At 41.1% G+C, this 20,882-nt stretch overlaps 1 protein-coding gene and 1 pseudogene across 1 annotated transcript; both read right to left on the bottom strand.

Annotated features, from left to right (window-relative positions):
- Positions 1-2,625: 2,625 nt before the first annotated feature.
- Krtap31-2 (keratin associated protein 31-2) lies at positions 2,626-3,560 on the bottom strand. Its single transcript, NM_001025244.3, has one exon. It carries the CDS (start codon positions 3,505-3,507, stop codon positions 2,974-2,976), a length of 534 nt encoding a protein of 177 aa, NP_001020415.1. The 5' UTR covers positions 3,508-3,560; the 3' UTR covers positions 2,626-2,973.
- A 2,992-nt stretch (positions 3,561-6,552) lies between these two features.
- Positions 6,553-7,826, bottom strand: Gm11560 (predicted gene 11560; annotated as a pseudogene).

Raw genomic sequence — 20,882 nt, 5'->3', positions numbered from 1 at the left:
TGTCATGTATGAAACCAGAATTCTGGCTTCCAGGAAGAGACTGGATTTTTTTTTTTTTTTAGTTTTGGAGGGCTCTAAATGGTAACAAAGGCTTACACTAAGTCAGAAATAGTGCCATTACGACTGCACACCCAGGAGCCCAAGACAGAAATCAAGAGTTCAGATTCCCTTTGGTGGGTACAACTTAAAAGTGGCACATGTGGCCAGGTGTGATGGTACATGTCTTTAATCCCAACACTCGGGAGTCAGAAGCAGATAGATCTCTGAAAGGCTAGTCTGGTTTATATAGCAGACTCCAGGACAGCCAGGACTACGAGAGAGAGAGAGAGAGAGAGAGAGAGAGAGAGAGAGAGAGAGAGAGAGAGAGAGAGAGAGAGAGAGAGAGAGAGAAGCAGCCCAAGTATCTACAGAGCTATTGTGTGCAAAGGCATCTTATGGACATATAGCCATACTGTAAAGGGTCTGTGCCAGGACCCATAGTAGCACACTAATGTTTTGCATATTTTGATATTTCTTTTGAGAATGTACATGTTATAGCATTCTGCCTTTGGTCTTTTTTCACTTAAAAAGTCAAACTCTGTTTAAGGACTTGTCAGCTAAACTCACTGGAGAGAAGTTGGAGGTGTGCTCTTGCTAACTAAATATAGCCAAAAAAAAAAAAAAAATGATGCTTCCAGATTATCATCAGATCCACAGCTCTGTTCTTAGGAGAGCAGGCCCTGGTGTGGTTAGTGGGAAGGAATGCCATTTCTCTACAGATAACAGATCCAGAGGGAGGATGGAGTTACACGGTCTTAGTGCCTCACTCAGGGCAGCACAGTGGAGGGACACTGTTCCTTGGTTGACTCCTTTGTTTTGCCCTGATAGCATGAGATAAGCCAAACACTGAAATATTATTTAGCTGGATAACGATTGCTGGATTAGAATGTTGTCTGCCTAGTATCAGAAAAAGAAGAGATTAAGAAAGTATTGACAACTATGTGGAGATTAGGACTCTTTAAACTTCTGAAAAATTTTAAAAGATTCATTTATTATATTTTATGTATATGAGTGTCTTGCCTGCCTGCATGTATGTATACTACATGCATGGCTGGTGCCCAGGGATGTCAGAAGAGGGTATTAGGTAGTCTGGACCTAAAATTACAGGTGGTTGTAGCTGCTGTGTGGATGCTGGGAACTGAATGTAGGTTTTCTTTATCAGCAAGGTATGCTCTTAACCACTGATCCATCTCTCTAGTCCCAGAAACTGGGTCCCTTACCCAGCAGTAGGACATGAAGCAGAGTGGTAGGGGTGCAGAACATGACAAAGATTCTGCAACAAGCGAGAAAGCAAGCAAGCACACAAACAAATAAATAAATATAAAAGTAATTTGTGACTCAGTAGCTATATCTCAGTTAAGTTAACTGAAATCAGAACCTTTTTAAATTTAAATTTAAAATTTTACTTCTGGCTGTTTATTGAATGTAGTGAAGGACTCTATAAAGTCCTTTTAAATCTATCATGTACTAATGTATTTTGAAGATATTTAGTCTTCCATCCCCCCTCCCCATGCCCCAACTAGTTATCCCTCTTTCTCACAGACAACCCGTAGGATTTGAAGTTTCTTTATAAAATCTTGAGCTTACAAATGAGAGAGCTTGGCTGATAATTTGTCATTCTGTGTTTGATTTATGCCACTCAATGTGATAATCTCATCCGCAGCCATTTGCTAACAATCAGTACAGTTAGAATATTAAAGGGTTATTGACACTTGCACATTTATGCCAGTCCCATGAACAATAGATAAAATGTGTGGAAACTGAGATGTCCATTAACAAGTAAATAGACAAAGAAAATATGATAGGAGGCCATTGTTATGTGTTGGGAGCCATTAAGACAACACAATTGTCCTGATCTCTGAATTGGGCCTCTCCCTTCGAGAAGACAAGGGGGTCAAAAGCGGGCCACAACACACTGTTCTGAGAACAACCACAGAATGTTCCAGCCCTAAGTCATCGCGGATGTCCTGACCACACTCTGATACCGCCAAGTTCCTGCTTCCCCGTGTAACTGCCTAAAGAATGTGCAATTCTATTGCCCCACCCCTCCCGCTGATAAGTACCTGTACTTCCCCTCTTGCTTGTGCAATTCTACTGCCCCATCCTTCCTGCTGAAAGGTACTTCCCCTTTTGCTTGTGCATTTAAACCTTGGGCCTGGCTAATACATTGGAACCTTGATGCAAACTCAGAACGTTTCTGTGTCATTATTCGCACAAGGTTCTCGTCTCTCTCTATCCCCCAATTTGGTTCTTAGGAGAAGGTCCCCTCGAGACTCTCGAATAACTGGACCTGCTGGATGGGTCAGCTATGTGATCCGCTTAAATGATGTGTATAAAAGCCAGACAGAAAAGAAGGGAACAGACCATTGGTTTATGGGAGCAGAGGTTGGAGGAACTATGAAGATAGCAATCAGTTGGTATTAGATTTCATTTGTGCCAGATAAAAACCTTTCATGGATCTGATGTTGAACAGCATGCTGAGTGTCACTGATACAAGGGAGCCTCGTTGAGTATTTAAACATCTTTTGATTAAGTAGATTTGACATGAAGTGACTTATCAAAATATAATGACAGACAATATGGAATGAATGGCAGCAGAGAGTTTATTTGAATTACTTGTTTCTAGTGATACAAATCGGAAGTGAGCAGAAAGAAGAAAAAGAGTACACAAAAATTGGGGGTAACCCAGAAGAAAATACAGGTTAAATAAAGTTACATTTTAGGAAGTTATTTGATGAAAGATGTAAAGATCCTGGCCCAGAACTTTAACTGATGCCAGACCTTCATATCAGCCATCCAGGAAGACCATCCACAGTCTCAGGAGATGAGAGGCTGAGGGTGAGGGACTCCATCCTTTCTCAAAGCATTTCATCTCTTAAGAAAGACTCCATTTGTCAGGTCCCCTGGTGAGAACATGAAGTTGGCCAGCAAAGGTTAAGAGGTGGCTTCGTGCACACAGGGCATGCCAGCTCTCGCAGGAGCATGGCTTTGTTCCTTTGGGAGCTGGTCATCAGTGGGAGATGGGCACACACAGCAGGGCTGGCAGCAGGGTGTGCTGCAGCCAATGATCACACAGGAGGGTTTAAAGGAGATGGTCTTGCAGCAGCTGGTTTCACAGCAAGTTGGTTGGCAGCAGAGCTGGAAGAGGCTAGGCTGGCAGCAGGTGGGCACGCAGCAGCTGGGCTGGCAGCAAGGTGTGCTGCAGCAGATGGTCACACAGGTTGGCTTGCAGCAGTTGCTGTCACAGGAGGCAGGGTCACAGCAGGTTGGTGGACAGCACAGCTGGGAACAGCTGTTGACAGTCTTGGTGCTGTGGCAGCAGATAGACTTGCAACAACAGGGTGTGCTGCACCAACTTGGGGCGCAGCAGATGAACACAGGGCAGCTGGATTCAGAGCTGGATTCAGAGCTGCTGGAGGTCCTGCAGGAGGTGGTCTTGCAGCAGCATGGCTGACAGGTGTGGGTCATGGTGTCAGGAGAGGAGGGTGATAGTCTATTCCCAGGTGAGTTTTACACAATGTAGCAAGTTCTTCCAGTCAGGGCCTTTTATACAACAGGCCTCCAAGGTTTGGACCAATCAGAAGGAGGTTTCTTTCTTGTTTATTATTTTCCATATTTAATTTGTGTTCATCAAGGAAGAATTCCTTACCCAATGCTCTGAATCATTTGCAAGCATTCATTACTTATCTGGTGATAACTTACTTGAAGACTTACTTGAAGTTTTTCCAACAAATCAGGGATTCATCCCACCAGTTTTGTTATAACTCTGATGGTCATCTGGGCCTTCGTTAGCTCCTGACTGTATGGCAATATCAAGATTACTGTATTCTTGCAACCTTCTCCCCATATCCCTACTTAGAAGTATAAATGTCTCTGCATATGAGTGTGGTGTATTCACAATCATGGACTCCACACCTATTTCCCTGTCTTTTTGCCCGCAATGTCCAATTCCAAACTGTCTTAGCTGTCAATCTCTGTGTAAATTCCTCTCACTGTGTATCTGAGGCATAGTAAGGGTGCTGTGAGCTAGGGTTTCTGGAACAATGTGTTTCATAGCAGAGTAAGCATAGTAAACCAATACTGGAGGAATGAAAACAAGCAAACGAAGGAACAAACAAACAAACACCCAGCACTTAGGAATAAGCAGACATCAGGGGATGTGTGGGTGAGCATGAGTCTTGACTCTGACTGGGGCAGCTCCTGGGGTAGATGTACTTTTAGCTTTAGAGCCAGACAAACTGGAGTGGGCAAGATGACTCCAGTGCACAGGGGCTGTCTGCAGCATCAAGGATCTTAGACTGGTGATCTTTCCCATGATTCTCTTTTACTTCTAACCCTATCTCTCTGTCCGGCCTTTCTCCTTCAGTTTCCATTTCTTTTCTTTCTATTCCATGAAGGAATCATGTACCTAATTTATTACCCATTTCACCTGTGAGGACCAAGATATGCCCCCTTCCTTTTCTACTACTCATACTAATAAATGTAAATTATTAATTTCTCATTTGAGAGAATAAAGAGCAAACACAGCCATACCAGTATTAAAGAAATGGAAACCAACCCAGTTCCTACAAATCATTTCATGTCACTCACCCCCAAAGGCTGTTCCTACTACCATCCAGGGTCTGTTTGTCGTCCAGTCCTGGGCATCATGTTTAACCTCAATGCCAATCAAAATCATTCTGTCTTTGTTCATAGGATGATTGTGACAATCTTCACCATCCTGACCCCAAGTTTGCTTGCTCTGATTCCTGTGTACTTTTCAGCTGGATGAATTTGACACAGCTCATTGGCTGAAACTTTTTCGTAGAAAATAATTTGGGACTATTCATTACCATGCTGCCACAAGTGTTTGTGTTTTAGATGCTGCTGCTGACTGTACAGAACTGGGTACCTGGACACTTGCTTCTCACTAAATGCTTGTGCATTCCTTTGCAGGAGCCTAAGCCTTTTTCACTAGGTTTATTCTTGGATATTTTCTTTTTTATTGCCCTACATGGGTTTCAATTTATAACTTTCATTTTTGTTTCTTATGACATATGGAAAGTCACTTCTACCCTCTCTCCTGGCCCCTGTGGTTTCCTCTGGAATCATTTTCTCTTCCCAAATAGTCCTACTGTTCTTTCCTGTGCTCTCCCCTCCTTCGATGAGGAAACATGAATTCTGTCTTTTTGAGTCTGAATTACTTAACAAGACGATCTCAAATTTAACCCATTTTCTGGCTAGTGACAACATTTGTCCTTCCTTATGTATGCTATGTTTTATTTATGAATTTGTCCACTGACAGACACGAAGCTGCTTCTTTGTTTTATGTATTGCATAGTCGATTAGATTGCTCATATGGTGGTTCTAATTTTAGGTTTTTTTTTTTAAAGATCTTACAAGCTAATTTCCATACAGCTTGTACTAATTTACAGTCCCATTAACTGTGTGTAAAGGTTTTCTTCCTCCCTCCCCCTGTATTCTCACCAGCACTTGTTATTGTTTGTTTTCTTGATGACAGCTGTTCTTGACAGGAATGTGGTAGAATTTCAAAGAACTTTTTTTTTTTTTTTTTTTTTTGGTTTTTTTCGAGACAGGGTTTCTCTGTATAGCCCTGGCTGTCCTGGAACTCACTTTGTAGACCAGGCTGGCCTCGAACTCAGAAATCCACCTGCCTCTGCCTCCTGAGTGCTGGGATTAAAGGTGTGCGCCACCACGCCCGGCTCAAAGAACTTTTTATTGGTATTTTCTCACGGCTAATGGTGTTGAATATTTTTCCATGTATTTTTTTTTATTTAAGACCTTTATTAACAGGTGCTTGCAGTTTGTTGACTTTTTTGAAAAAATCAAGTTGTAAACTTTATTACAAATTAAAAATGAAGTTCTTAAAAATCTCAACTTGACCAGATGTGAAACAATTTAAAAACCGTTAAAGGTATATTGAGAAAAACCAGGCCTTTTTTTTTTTCTTAAAAAACACGTTTGTCCGCTGACACCATTGCATACCCTAGCAAGATTTTATTGAAAGGACCCAGATGTAGCTATCTCTTGTGAGACTATGCCGGGGCCTAGCAAACACAGAAGTGGATGCTCACAGTCAGCTAATGGATGGATCACAGGGCTCCCAATGGAGGAGCTAGAGAAAGAACCCAAGGAGCTAAAGGGATCTGCAACCCTATAGGTGGAACAACATTATGAACTAACCAGTACCCCGGAGCTCTTGACTCTAGCTGCATATGTAACAAAAGATGGCCTAATCGGCCATCACTGGAAAGAGAGGCCCATTGGACACGTAAACTTTGTATGCCCCAGTACAGGGGAACGCCAGGGCCAAAAAGGGGGAGTGGGTGGGTAGGGGAGTGGGGGTGGGTGGGTATGGGGGACTTTTGGTATAGCATTGGAAATGTAAATGAGCTAAATACCTAATAAAAAATGGAAAAAAAGGAAATGTAAATGAGCTAAATACCTAATAAAAAATTAAAAAAGAAAAAAAAAACCACGTTTGTCATTACCAAAAAGAGACATTTTTAGGTAAAAATAATAAAAACCCCATTCTGCATAGATAATGCAGATAGTTCTAATGTTATCTGGTCAGCGGGCCAAAAGCAAGCACTTAAGGTCTTCAGCTCCAATCTTTGTTCATTTCTTATTGCTGGAATTTTATATTCATTTCTTCTTGTTGGATGACCAAACCGGATGATGGTAGAGATGGTAAGTCGGCATTTACTCAGCCCCCCGCCCTGCTCAGCCTTGGGAGCGGACAAATTCTCAGCTGGTGGATCGGCTGCTTTTGTCTCTTTGCCATCTTGTGGTTTAGGGTTCTCTGGGCGTCTGCGTCGGTAATTGAAGTTGCGGCGATACCGACGTTGAGGTGGCTGCTGACCTTGGGTCTCATCTCTTTGATTTTCTTTGTCCTCTTCATTGCCAACCTCTCTAGGCTGTCTTTGGCGAGGAGGGCCCCTTCTGAATCGTGGTCTGTAACCCCGATACATACTCTGTCTCACTGGTCTACCTTGCTCTCCTGCACCCTGGTTGTCAGCACCCTCCATCACTTCTCCTTGCACAGGGGGGTTGGAATACTGTGGTCGACGCGCATAGGGTCTCCGCATGTAGTAAGGTGGGAACCTTCGCCTGCGATAGGGCTGGCATTGTTGGGCCTGGCCTTCAGGAGCGCTTTCCGATCCCTCGTTCTTTTCTCCACTCTCACTATTCTGGTAATTTTGCTGGTAATTGCGTGGAGGACCCCTACGACGTGGATAACGTCTATAATGGTTACGGTCTGCTGCGTATTTACTGCCTTGAACTGGAACTCCACCAGGGCCTGTAACTTTTGCTGCCTCCGCACCCTTTTCTCCTTCAACAACATCAAACTCCACAGTCTCTCCATCGCCTACACTGCGAAGGTACTTCCTGGGGTTATTCTTCTTTTTGGCAGTCTGGTGTACAAATACGTCTTCCTTGGTGTCATTCCTGTTGATGAAACTGTATCCGTTCCTTATATTGAACCATTTGACTGTCCCCAAAACCTTCGTTGCGATGACCTTCTTGTCCCCGCTGGTGGGCGCCGCCGATATGAGCGCCACTACCCCTGCCGCTGTCCGTGGAGCCGGGCTTGGTGTCGGCGGCGCTGAGGGCGGCGGGCGGCTGCTGGGTCTCTGCCTCGCTGCTCATGATTGCGGTGATGGTGACTGGGGCCGGCGGAAACGGCTGCGGCTCCTCCCGGGTGTGATGGTGACTAGGCCGGTGGCGGCGGTGGGGCTCTCAGGGCTCTCTGGGGTCCGCTCTCCGCTCCCGCTACCGATCGAACTCCCATGTATTCTTTTAATCATTTCTAATTTTTGCTTTTAAAAGGTCTTCAAATAATATGACCAGTGATTGGATTACCTTTTTAAAATTTTAACTTTTAAGTTCATATACATACATACATATATACATTTATATATTTGTATATACACATATATGTAAACATACACACATATATGCATATATATATGCCCGTGTGTATAACACAATATATACACACATATATATGTACATATAAATACACATATAAACATATGTGTGTATGTAATACAATATATTTATTTATATACAGTTTATATGTAGAGTTTATATATGTAATATATATGTATATGTTACACACATGCACACACAGATATTAACCCTCTCTTAGGTAATTGGTTGACAACATTCCTGCTCAGATCACCATCTGTTCATGGGGTTACATGTCTGCTGCCTGGAAGGGCTGGGGTGGTTGCTCTTCTATAATATTGATCTTTGCCTGCACTTAGATTAGAAAGTTCATTGCAAGATGAACATGCTGCTGTGGTATCCATAGTGATAGAATGAATGATTGGCATCTAGCCTGACTCTTGGCTCTGTAGAGCCTCAACTCTCACGTCCTTGTGTTAAGAAAGCTTTATTTTTTGGTAGAGGTTAGGAGGAGAGAGACGTGATGGGCAAATCAGCTTCCCTTTCAAAGGATGAGGATTCTTTGAAGGTCAGGCGAAAGGAAGAGAATTGTTGTAGCCAATGGAATTGTTTAAAAAAAACTTTTCAGGAGAGGTACATGCCAATCTCTCTAGTGGACATCCTATGTCTTCTACCTTTAAATATGATGATTTCTTTCTGGGTTAGAAATATTCTATGTCAAGATGACACTGTTGGGAGTATTGCACTAGAAGAATGTATTTCAGTGAGATGGTAGTGAACCTTCTGGGAATAGCAGGTCAGCATAAATGTGAACTTGCTTTTGCATGGTCCCAGGTTGTCTGTGTTGATGGCTAGGCAGGTGATATGTCTGAAAGAGAACTCTGTCTAAAAGAATCATTTCTCAGGGTCAAGAGCATTCTTACCCAGTAGCACTACTTTCTTATTATATATCAGAAACATCAGCACTGGGGCTGTGGGCTCGGGTGCCTGAAGATAGAAAGCCAATAGGTTAGATTATCCTTGGGAAGTTGAACTCAGCAGCAGTGTAGGTAGGAGTAAAGCCCAATTGTGCAAGGACAACTTGAAAGAACGGATGACTTCAAGATTAGTAGAGTGTACAACACTTTAATTGAGGACTTTGAAAAACAAGTATGTATCACTCAAAGCCTATGTGGGTAGTCCATCATGGATGTTTAGCATTGGTGAGCCATACTCTACTTAGCAGGAGACAGAGGAGAGACAGTTTTACTGCATCTTCCAAGTCATCAGGAACATCGCACCTTTGACTTTGACCATGTGAAATGTCACGTACAATTGATACATTGCTTGACATTAGGCTAATTACAACATTGAAATTTTATTCCTAATATCAGTAAAATAAGAATAAATGTGTTAACAAGGAGGTAAATAAATTTATGTTTGTAGCTTTGTGAAAAGCTGCAGTACTGTACTGGCTGGTTTTGTGTCAACTTGACACAAGCTGGAGTTATCACAGAGAAAGGAGCTTCAGGTGAGGAAATGCCTCCATGAGATCCAGCTGTGAGGCTTTTTCTCAATTAGTGATCTGGGGGGAGGGGGGGGAGAGATCCTTGTGGGTGGTACCATCTCTGGGGTGGTAGTCTTGGGTTCTATAAGAAAGCAAGCTGATCAAGCCAGGGGAAGCAAGCTAGTAACATCCATCCATGGCCTCTGCATCAGCTCCTGCTTCCTGACCTGCTTGTGTTCCAGTCCTGACTTCCTTTGATAACCAACAGCAGTGTGGAAGTGTAAGCTGAATAAACCCGTTCCTCCCCAGTTTGCTTCTTGGTCATGATGTTTTGTGCAGGAATAGAAACCCTGACAAAGACAAGTACTTATGTAAATAATTATGGAAGCAATCAAAAGGAGAAAAATACATGTGAGCCAGAATCTGCACTTCAGAATATTTTGTAAGATAACAGAAACAAGACTTTGTGGGAGACACAAGCACCCCCATGTTCATGCCAACCCTACTGATGATTGTCAAGGCTGGCCTTGAACTCTGTGTGCTGTTCCCACTTACACTGTTGACTGTTATCTTTCTACTGTGCTATAGTTCTTCATCAGTTTCAAGAGCTTTAAAAATTAATTTGGTTACTATGTATGTCTCTCTGTGTGTGCTTGTATGGGTTTGTATGCACAGTGTGTGTACAGGCGTCAGGTGAGGCCAGAAGAGAGCATGAGGTCCCTGAACTCAGGTCCTCTGGAAGAAGCAGGTGTTCCTCACTCCTGAGCCACTCCATTAGCCAGTTTTTTATGGAGATTTTTATGGAACTTTTAGGCTCTAGGCATATATCAGGTAGACATTGAAATATTTTCCTTTTTCTAATATTTTAATTCATTAATATATTTATTTCCTTTACTTGCTAATTTCAGTTCCCTCTCCCTCCTCTCCTACCAGTCTCCTCCCCACTCCAACCTCCCTTTCTCTTCTCCTCACCATCTACTTGTCTCCGTTTCCCTTCAGAAAAGGGAGGCCTTCCATGGATATCAAACAGCCTTGTCATGTCAGGTTGCAGTGAATTCAGGAGCATCGTCTCCTATTGAGGATAAATGAGGCAGCCTACTAGGGGGAAAGTGTCTCAAAGGTAGGCAACAGAGTCAGAGACAGCCTCTGCTTTTGCTGTTAGGAGTCTCCCATGGAGACCAAGCTACACAACTGTTACATATGTACAGAGGTCCTAGGTCAGGCCAATGCATGTTCTCTGGTTGGCAGTTCATTATCTTTGAGCCCCTATTGTCCCAGGTTCACTGATTCTGTAGGTCCTCTTGTGGTTTCTTTGACCCCTGTGGCTCCTACAATCCTTCCTTCTCCCAGTCCACAGGATTGCCCGAGCTCCTCCTAATGCTTGAGTGTGGGTCTATGAATCTGTTTCCATCAGGTGGTGGGTGAAGCCTCTCTGATGATTAGATGCTAGGTTTCTCCCTACAAGTATAGAAGAATACTATCCATAGTGTCAGGGGTAAGTGCCCTCTCACGGCATGGGTCTCAAGCTGGACCAGTCTTTGGTTGGCCATTCCCTCAAGTTATGCTCTATCTCTGAACATCGTGTAGGCATGACAAACTGTAGGTTGAAGGCTTTGTGGTTGGGTTTGTGTTCCAGTCCCTCCATTGGAAGTCTTGCCTGGTTACAGGAGATGGCTGGTTCAGGCTCCATATCCTTGATTGCTAGGAGCCTTAGCTAGGGTCACCCTCATTGACCCTAATTGGTCCTCCACCCCCAGGATTCCAATTGGCCCACCCAATACTCTCTCCTTCCTTCCTCTTCTCACCTGATCCCACCTGTTCCCATCCCCTTCCCCAACCTGTTCTAGTGCCCTACTGCCACCAACCTAGGATGTCTATTCTATTTTCACTTCTCAATGAGATTCAGGTAATCTCCCCACCCCCAACCCCTTGAACCTTCCTTGTTACTTAGGTTTTTTGGGGTCTGTGGATTTTAACATGGTTATCCTTTATTTATTTAATTTTTTGTCTAATATTCAGTTATAAGTGAGTTCATGCATATTTGTCTCTCTGACTTGGTTACCTCATTTAGGGATGCTTTTTTCTAGTTCCATCCATTTGCCTGCAAAATTCATGATGTTATTGTTGTTAATAGCTGAGTAATATTCCACTGTGTAAATGTACCATATTTTCCTTACCCATTCTTCAATTAATGGGCAGCTAGATTATTTCCAGTTTCTGGCTATTATGAATAAAGATGCTATGCACATAATTGAGCAAGTATCCTTGTGGTGTGGTAGAGGTATATACCCAGGAGTAGTATAGCTGGGTCTTGAAGTAGATCTATTCCTAATTTTCTGAGAAACCATCAAATTGATTTCCAAAGTGGCTGTACAAGTTTACATTTCCATCAGCAATGGAGGAGGGTTTCCCCTTGCTCCATATCCTCATCAGCATGAGTTGTAGCTTGAGTTTTTGATCTTAGCCATGCTGACCAGGGTAGATAGAATCTCAGAGTCATTTTGATTTGCATTTCCCTGATGACTAAGGATAATGAAAAAATCTCTTAAGTGCTTCTTGGCCATTAGAGATTCCTTTGTTGAGAATTCTCGGTTTAGATTTGTACCCCATTTTTTAAAATTTTTTTTATCAGGTATTTAGCTCATTTACATTTCCAATGCTATACCAAAAGTCCCCCATACCCACCCACCCCCACTCCCCTACCCACCCACTCCCCCTTTTTGGCCCTGGCGTTCCCCTGTACTGGGGCATATAAAGTTTGCGTGTCCAATGGGCCTCTCTTTCCAGTGATGGCCGACTAGGCCATCTTTTGATACATATGCAGCTAGAGTCAAGAGCTCCGGGGTACTGGTTAGTTCATAATGTTGTTCCACCTATAGGGTTGCAGATCCCTTTAGCTCCTTGGGTACTTTCTCTAGCTCCTCCATTGGGAGCCCTGTGATCCATCCATTAGCTGACTGTGAGCACCCACTTCTGTGTTTGCTAGGCCCCGGCATAGTCTCACAAGAGACAGCTACATCTGGGTCCTTTCGATAAAATCTTGCTAGTGTATGCAATGGTGTCAGCGTTTGGATGCTGATTATGGGGTGGATCCCTGGATATGGCAGTCTCTACATGGTCCATCCTTTCATCTCAGCTCCAAACTTTATCTCTGTAACTCCTTCCAAGGGTGTTTTGTTCCCACTTCTAAGGAGGGGCATAGTGTCCACACTTCAGTCTTCATTTTTCTTGAGTTTCATGTGTTTAGGAAATTGTATCTTATATCTTGGGTATCCTAGGTTTTGGGCTAATATCCACTTATCAGTTAGTACATATTGTGTGAGTTCCTTTGTGAATGTGTTACCTCACTCAGGATGATGCCCTCCAGGTCCATCCATTTGGCTAGGAATTTCATAAATTCATTCTTTTTAATAGCTGAGTAGTACTCCATTGTGTAGATGTACCACATTTTCTGTATCCATTCCTCTGTTGAGGGGCATCTGGGTTCTTTCCAGCTTCTGGCTATTATAAATAAGGCTGCTATGAACATAGTGGAGCATGTGTCCTTCTTACCAGTTGGGGCATCTTCTGGATATATGTCCAGGAGAGGTATTGCTGGATCCTCCGGTAGTACTATGTCCAATTTTCTGAGGAACCGCCAGACTGATTTCCAGAGTGGTTGTACAAGCCTGCAATCCCACCAACAATGGAGGAGTGTTCCTCTTTCTCCACATCCACGCCAGCATCTGCTGTCACCTGAATTTTTGATCTTAGCCATTCTGACTGGTGTGAGGTGGAATCTCAGGGTTGTTTTGATTTGCATTTCCCTGATGATTAAGGATGTTGAACATTTTTTCAGGTGTTTCTCTGCCATTCGGTATTCCTCAGGTGAGAATTCTTTGTTCAGTTCTGAGCCCCATTTTTTAATGGGGTTATTTGATTTTCTGAAGTACACCTTCTTGAGTTCTTTATATATGTTGGATATTAGTCCCCTATCTGATTTAGGATAGGTAAAGATCCTTTCCCAATCTGTTGGTGGTCTTTTTGTCTTATTGATGGTGTCTTTTGCCTTGCAGAAACTTTGGAGTTTCATTAGGTCCCATTTGTCAATTCTCGATCTTACAGCACAAGCCATTGCTGTTCTGTTCAGGAATTTTTCCCCTGTGCCCATATCTTCAAGGCTTTTCCCCACTTTCTCCTCTATAAGTTTCAGTGATTCTGGTTTTAAGTGAAGTTCCTTGATCCACTTAGATTTGACCTTAGTACAAGGAGATAAGTATGGATCGATTCGCATTCTTCTACATGATAACAACCAGTTGTGCCAGCACCAATTGTTGAAAATGCTGTCTTTCTTCCACTGGATGGTTTTAGCTCCCTTGTCGAAGATCAAGTGACCATAGGTGTGTGGGTTCATTTCTGGGTCTTCAATTCTATTCCATTGGTCTACTTGTCTGTCTCTATACCAGTACCATGCAGTTTTTATCACAATTGCTCTGTAGTAAAGCTTTAGGTCAGGCATGGTGATTCCACCAGAGGTTCTTTTATCCTTGAGAAGAGTTTTTGCTATCCTAGGTTTTTTGTTATTCCAGATGAATTTGCAAATTGCTCCTTCTAATTCGTTGAAGAATTGAGTTGGAATTTTGATGGGGATTGCATTGAATCTGTAGATTGCTTTTGGCAAGATAGCCATTTTTACAATGTTGATCCTGCCAATCCATGAGCATGGGAGATCCTTCCATCTTCTGAGATCTTCTTTAATTTCTTTCTTCAGAGACTTGAAGTTTTTATCATACAGATCTTTCACTTCCTTAGTTAGAGTCACGCTGAGATATTTTATATTATTTGTGACTATTGAGAAGGGTGTTGTTTCCCTAATTTCTTTCTCAGCCTGTTTATTCTTTGTATAGAGAAAGGCCATTGACTTGTTTGAGTTTATTTTATATCCACCTACTTCTCTGAAGCTGTTTATCAGGTTTAGGAGTTCTCTGGTGGAATTTTTGGGGTCACTTATATATACTATCATATCATCTGCAAAAAGTGATATTTTGACTTCCTCTTTTCCAATTTGTATCCCCTTGATCTCCTTTTGTTGTCGAATTGCTCTGGCTAATACATCAAGTACTATGTTGAAAAGGTAGGGAGAAAGTGGGCAGCCTTGTCTAGTCCCTGATTTTAGTGGGATTGCTTCCAGCTTCTCTCCATTTACTTTGATGTTGGCTACTGGTTTGCTGTAGATTGCTTTTATCATGTTTAGGTATGGGCCTTGAATTCCTGATCTTTCCAGAACTTTTATCATGAATGGGTGTTGGATCTTGTCAAATGCTTTTTCTGCATCTAACGAGATGATCATGTGGTTTTTGTCTTTGAGTTTGTTTATATAATGGATTACATTGATGGATTTTCGTATATTAAACCATCCCTGCATCCCTGGAATAAAACCTACTTGGTCAGGATGGATGATTGCTTTAATGTGTTCTTGGATTTGGTTAGCGAGAATTTTATTGAGGATTTTTGCATCGATATTCATAAGAGAAATTGGTCTGAAGTTCTCTATCTTTGTTGGATCTTTCTGTGGTTTAGGTATCAGAGTAATAGTGGCTTCATAAAATGAGTTGGGTAGAGTACCTTCTACTTCTATCTTGTGAAAAAGTTTGTGCAGAACTGGAATTAGATCTTCTTTGAAGGTCTGATAGAACTCTGCACTAAACCTGTCTGGTCCTGGGCTTTTTTTGGCTGGGAGACTATTTATAACTGCTTCTATTTCTTTAGGTGATATGGGACTGTTTAGAAGGTCAACTTGATCCTGATTCAACTTTGGTACCTGGTATCTGTCCAGAAATTTGTCCATTTCGTCCAGGTTTTCCAGTTTTGTTGAGTATAGCCTTTTGTAGAAGGATCTGATGGTGTTTTGGATTTCTTCAGGATCTGTTGTTATGTCTCCCTTTTCAGTTTTGATTTTGTTAATTAGGATTTTGTCCCTGTGCCCTCTAGTGAGTCTAGCTAAGGGTTTATCTATCTTGTTGATTTTCTCAAAGAACCAACTCCTCATTTGGTTAATTCTTTGAATAGTTCTTCTTGTTTCCACTTGGTTGATTTCACCCCTGAGTTTGATTATTTCCTGCCGTCTACTCCTCTTGGGTGAATTTGCTTCCTTTTTTTCTAGAGCTTTTAGATGTGTTGTCAAGCTGCTAGTATGTGCTCTCTCCCGTTTCTTCTTGGAGGCACTCAGAGCTATGAGTTTCCCTCTTAGAAATGCTTTCATTGTGTCCCAAAGGTTTGGGTACGTTGTGGCTTCATTTTCATTAAACTCTAAAAAGTCTTTAATTTCTTTCTTTATTCCTTCCTTGACCAAGGTATCATTGAGAAGAGTGTTGTTCAGTTTCCACGTGAGTGTTGGCTTTCTATTATTTTTTTTTTGTTATTGAAGATCAGCCTTAGTGCATGGTGATCTGATAGGATACATGGGACAATTTCAATATTTTTGAATCTGTTGAGGCCTGTTTTGTGACCTATTATGTGGTCAATTTTGGAGAAGGTACCATGAGGTGCTGAGAAGAAAGTATATACTTTTGTTTTAGGATAAAATGTTCTGTAGATATCTGTCAGATCCATTTGTTTCATCACTTCTGTTAGTTTCAGTGTGTCCCTGTTTAGTTTCTGTTTCCATGATCTGTCCATTGGTGAAAGTGGTGTGTTGAAGTCTCCCACTATCATTGTGTGAGGTGCAATGTGTGCTTTGAGCTTTACTAAAGTTTCTTTAATGAATGTGGCTGCCCTTATATTTGGAGCATAGATATTCAGAATTGAGAGTTCCTCTTGGAGGATTTTACCTTTGATGAGAACAAAGTGCCCCTCCTTGTCTTTTTTGATGACTTTGGGTTGGAAGTCAATCTTATCAGATATTAGGATGGCTACTCCAGCTTGTTTCTTCATACCATTTGCTTGGAAAATTGTTTTCCAGCCTTTCATTCTGAGGTAGTGTCTATCTTTTTCTCTGAGATGTGTTTCCTGTAAGCAGCAAAATGTTGTGTCTTGTTTGTGTAGCCAGTTTGTTAGTCTATGTCTTTTTATTGGGGAGTTGAGACCATTGATGTTAAGAGATATTAAGGAAAAGTAATTGTTGCTTCCTGTTATTTTTGTTGTTAAAGTTGGCATTCTGTTCTTGTGGCTGTCTTCTTTTAGGTTTGTTGAGGGATTACCTTCCTGTTTTTTCTAGGGTGTTGTTCCCGTTCTTGTATTGGTTTTTTTCTGTTATTATCCTTTGAAGGGCTGGATTCGTGGAGAGATAATGTGTGAATTTGGTTTTGTCGTGGAATACTTTGGTTTCTCCATCTATGGTAATTGAAAGTTTGGCTGGGTATAGTAGCCTGGGCTGGAATTTGTGTTCTCTTAGTGTCTGTATAACATCTGTCCAGGCTCTTCTGGCTTTCATAGTCTCTGGTGAAAAATCTGGTGTAATTCTGATAGGCTTGCCTTTATATGTTACTTGACCTTTTTCCCTTACTGCTTTTAGTATTCTATCTTTATTTAGTGCATTTGTTGTTCTGATTATTATGTGTCGGGAGGAATTTCTTTTCTGGTCCAGTCTATTTGGAGTTCTGTAGGCTTCTTGTATGTTCATAGGCATCTCTTTCTTTAGATTTGGGAAGTTTTCTTCAATAATTTTGTTGAAGATGTTTGCTGGTCCTTTGAGTTGAAAATCTTCATTCTCATCCACTCCTATTATCCGTAGGTTTGGTCTTCTCATTGTGTCCTGGATTTCCTGGATATTTTGAGTTAGGATCTTTTTGCATTTTCCATTTTCTTTGATTGTTGTGCCGATGTTCTCTATGGAATCTTCTGCACCTGAGATTCTCTCTTCCATCTCTTGTATTCTGTTGCTGATGCTCCAATCTATGGTTCCAGATTTCTTTCCTAGGGTTTCTATCTCCAGTGTTGCCTCACTTTGAGTTTTCTTTATTGTGTCTACTTCCCTTTTTAGGTCTAGTATGGTTTTGTTCATTTCCATCACCTGTTTGTATGTTTTTTCCTCTTTTTCTGTAAGGACTTCTACCTGTTTGATTGTGTTTTCCTGTTTTTCTCTAAGGACTTGTAACTCTTTAGCAGTGTTCTCCTGTATTTCTTTAAGTGATTTATTAAAGTCCTTCTTGATGTCCTCTACCATCATCATGAGATATGCTTTTAAATCTAGGTCTAGGTTTTCGGGTGTGTTGGGGTGTCCTGGACTGGACGAAGTGGGAGTGCTGGGTTCTGATGATGGTGAGTGGTCTTGGCTCCTGTTAGTAAGATTCCTACGTTTACCTTTCGCCATCTGGTAATCTCTGGAGTTAGTAGTTATAGTTAACTCTGTTTAGAGATTGTTCTTCTGGTGATTCTGTTACCGTCTATCAGCAGACCTGGGAGACAGATTCTCTCCTCTGAGTTTCAGTGCTCAGAGCACTCTCTGCTGGCAAGCTCTCTTACAGGGAAGGTGTGCCGAAGAAGAAGGCCCAAAACAGGGCCTTTCTCAGAAGCTGTGTTGCTTTGGCAGTTCCCAGAAGCTGTCAGCTTCTGTGGTGCAGACTCTCACCTGTGCAGACTAAATTCCTAAGTTCCAGGGAGTCCCGGAACCAAGATGGCGACCACTGCTCCTGAGGCTGAGGCCGCCTCCCAAGCCAGGCGGACACCTGTCCTCTGGTCTGGACGGTGGCCGGCTGTCTGCAGCCCGCCAAGGGTGCTGCCTCAGCGGCTCTGTGCTTCCGCCTGTCCCAGAAGCTGTCCGGTTCTCTGGCGCACCCTCTCACCTGTTCAGACTAATTTCCTAAGTTCTGCTGAGTCCCGGAACCCTTGTACCCCATTTTTAAATTGGGTTGTTTGATTTGTTGATGTCTAGTTTCTTAAATTCTTTATGTAGTTTGTATAGCAGTTCTCTGTGAGATGTGGGAGAAGATCCTTTCCCATCCTGTAGGCTGCCGCTCTATCCTCTCTATGATGTTCTTTGCCTTTCCATTTCATGAGGTCCCATTTATTAATTGTTGATTTTAGTGCCTGAGCTGTTGGGGTTCTGTTGTTGCCTGCATCAATGCATTCAAGGTTATTCCTCACTTTCTCTTCGATCAGGTTAAGTGTATCTGGTTTTATGTTGAGGTTTTTGATCCACTTAGACTTGAGTTTTCTGAAGATTGGCAGATATGAATCTATTTGCAATCTTTTACTATCTGTTGAAGATGCTGTCTTCTTTTCCATTGTGTAATTTTGGCTTCTTTATAAAAAACCAAGTGTCTATTGGTGTGTGTGTGTGTGTGTGTGTGTGTGTGTGTGTGTGTGTGTGTGTATTTACTTGTTGGCTTTGGTTCAATTCCATTGATTAACCTGTTTGTTATGATGCCATTACCATGTGATTTTTACTTATTTCTCTGTCATGCAGCTTTATATCAGATATGGTACTACCTCCAGAAGTTCCTTTATTGTACAGGATTGTTTTAGCTATCTTGGGTATTTTTCTTTTCCACATGAAGTTGAGTGTTTTTCTTTAAAGGTGTGTAAAGAATTGTGCTGGAATTTTGATGTGAATTACTTTGAATCTGTAGATTCCTTTTGGTAAGATGGCCATTTTTACTATGTTAATCCCACATGTTTATGAGCATTGAAGATCTTTCCATCTTTTGACATCTTTTTCAACTTCTTTCTTTGAAGATTTGAAGTTTTTGTCACTTTCTTAGTTAGAGTTACCCCAAATATTTTATATTATTTGTGGCTATTGTGAAGTGTTGTTTCCAGAATTTCCTTCTCAGCCCATTTATCATTTGTATATAGGAGGGCTACTAAATTTTTTAAGTGAATTGCAAATCCAACTACTTTGCTTAAGGTGTTTTATCAGCCATAAGAGTTCTCTGTTGGAATTTTTGGGGTCATTTATGTATATTATCATATCATCTGCAAATATTGATACTTTGACATCTTCCTTTCCAATTTGTATCCCCTTGATCTCCTCTAGTTTTCTTAATACTGTAGCTATAACATCAAGTACTTTATTGAACAGATGTGGAGAGAGTGGAAAGCTTTATCCTGTCCCTGGTTTTAGTGGAATTTCTTTTAAGTTTCTCTCCACTTAATTTGATGCTGGCTATCTGCTTGGTGTACATTTCTTTTAGTATGTTTAGGTATATACCTTTTATCCCTGATCTCTTCAAGACTTTTTTATCATGAAAGGGTGTTGGATTTCGTCAAAGGCATTTTGAGCATCTAATGATGTTTTAAAAAAAATGTTTGTTTATATGGTGGATTGCATTGATACGTTTTCTTACGTTGAAACATTCCTGCATCTCTTGGATGAAGCCTTTTTGATCATGGTGAATTATATTTTTGCTGTATTTTTCAATTTGACTTGTGACTATTTTATTGAATATTTTTACTTCAAGGTTCATGAGGGAAGCTGGCTTAAAATTGTCTTTATTAAGTCTTGCTGTAGTTCAGACATCAGATGATTGTGGCCACATGAAATAAATTTGACAATGTTCCTTCTGTTTCTATTTGTAGAATATTTGAGGAGTATTGGTACTAGCTCTTCTTTGAAAGTCTGATTTCTTTTTTGAAAGAATTCTGTACTAAAGCAATCTGGCTCTGAGCTTTTCTTGGTTGGGGCATTTTAATGATGGCTTCTATTTTCTTAGGACTTATAGATCTCTTTAGATTGTTCATCTGATCTTGATTTTACTTTGTTAGTGGAATTTATCAAGGAAATTCTCCATTTCTTTGAGATTTTCCAATGTTGTGGAGTACAGATTTTTGAAGTGAGACATAATGGTTCTTTGAATTCCCTCTGTGTCTGTTGTTTTGTCCCTCTTTTCATTTTTGATTTTGTAAATTTGGATATTCTTTCAATACATTTTAGTAAGTTTGTCTAAGTGTTCGTACATCTTGTTGATTTTTCCCATAGAACCGACTCTTTACTTCCGTGATTTTTTTTATTGTTCCCTTTGTTCCTATTGTATTGATTTCAGCCTTGAGTTTGACTTTTCTGCTGTCTAGTCTCTTGGGTGTGTTTGCTTCCTTTTTTTTCTCTAGGTTTTCAGATGTGCTGTTAAGTCACCAGTACAAGATCTCAATAATGTTTTTTTCTTTTATTAGCTTTCCTTTTAACACTACTTTTATCATGCCACATAAGTTTGGGTATGTTGTGCATTCATTTTCCTTAAATGGTAGAGAGTTTTTTATTTTTTATTTTTATTTCTTCCTAGATTGAGTGGTCATTGAGTAGAGAGTTTTCATTTTCGATGAGCTTTTCCTTTGTTTCTGTTGTTGTTGAAGTTCAGCTTTAATCTGTAGTTATCTGAGAAAGTACAGATGTTATTTCCATTTTCTTGTATTTGTTAAGACTTGCTTCAAGTACATGAACAATTTTTAGAGAAGGTTCTGAAAGGTGCTGAGAAGAAAATATATTCTTCTATGTTTGGGTGAAATGTTATATAGAAATCTACTGAGTCTA

Source organism: Mus musculus, chromosome 11 (genome assembly GCF_000001635.26).
Source record: "Mus musculus strain C57BL/6J chromosome 11, GRCm38.p6 C57BL/6J".
Taxonomy (NCBI): domain Eukaryota; kingdom Metazoa; phylum Chordata; class Mammalia; order Rodentia; family Muridae; genus Mus; species Mus musculus.
This window is presented reverse-complemented; position numbering and strand designations above follow the sequence as displayed.

Bases quoted from the DNA above. Each gene is read 5' to 3' on its own strand.
- Krtap31-2 (NM_001025244.3), bottom strand. From the start codon at position 3,507: ATGACCCACACCTGTCAGCCATGCTGCTGCAAGACCACCTCCTGCAGG.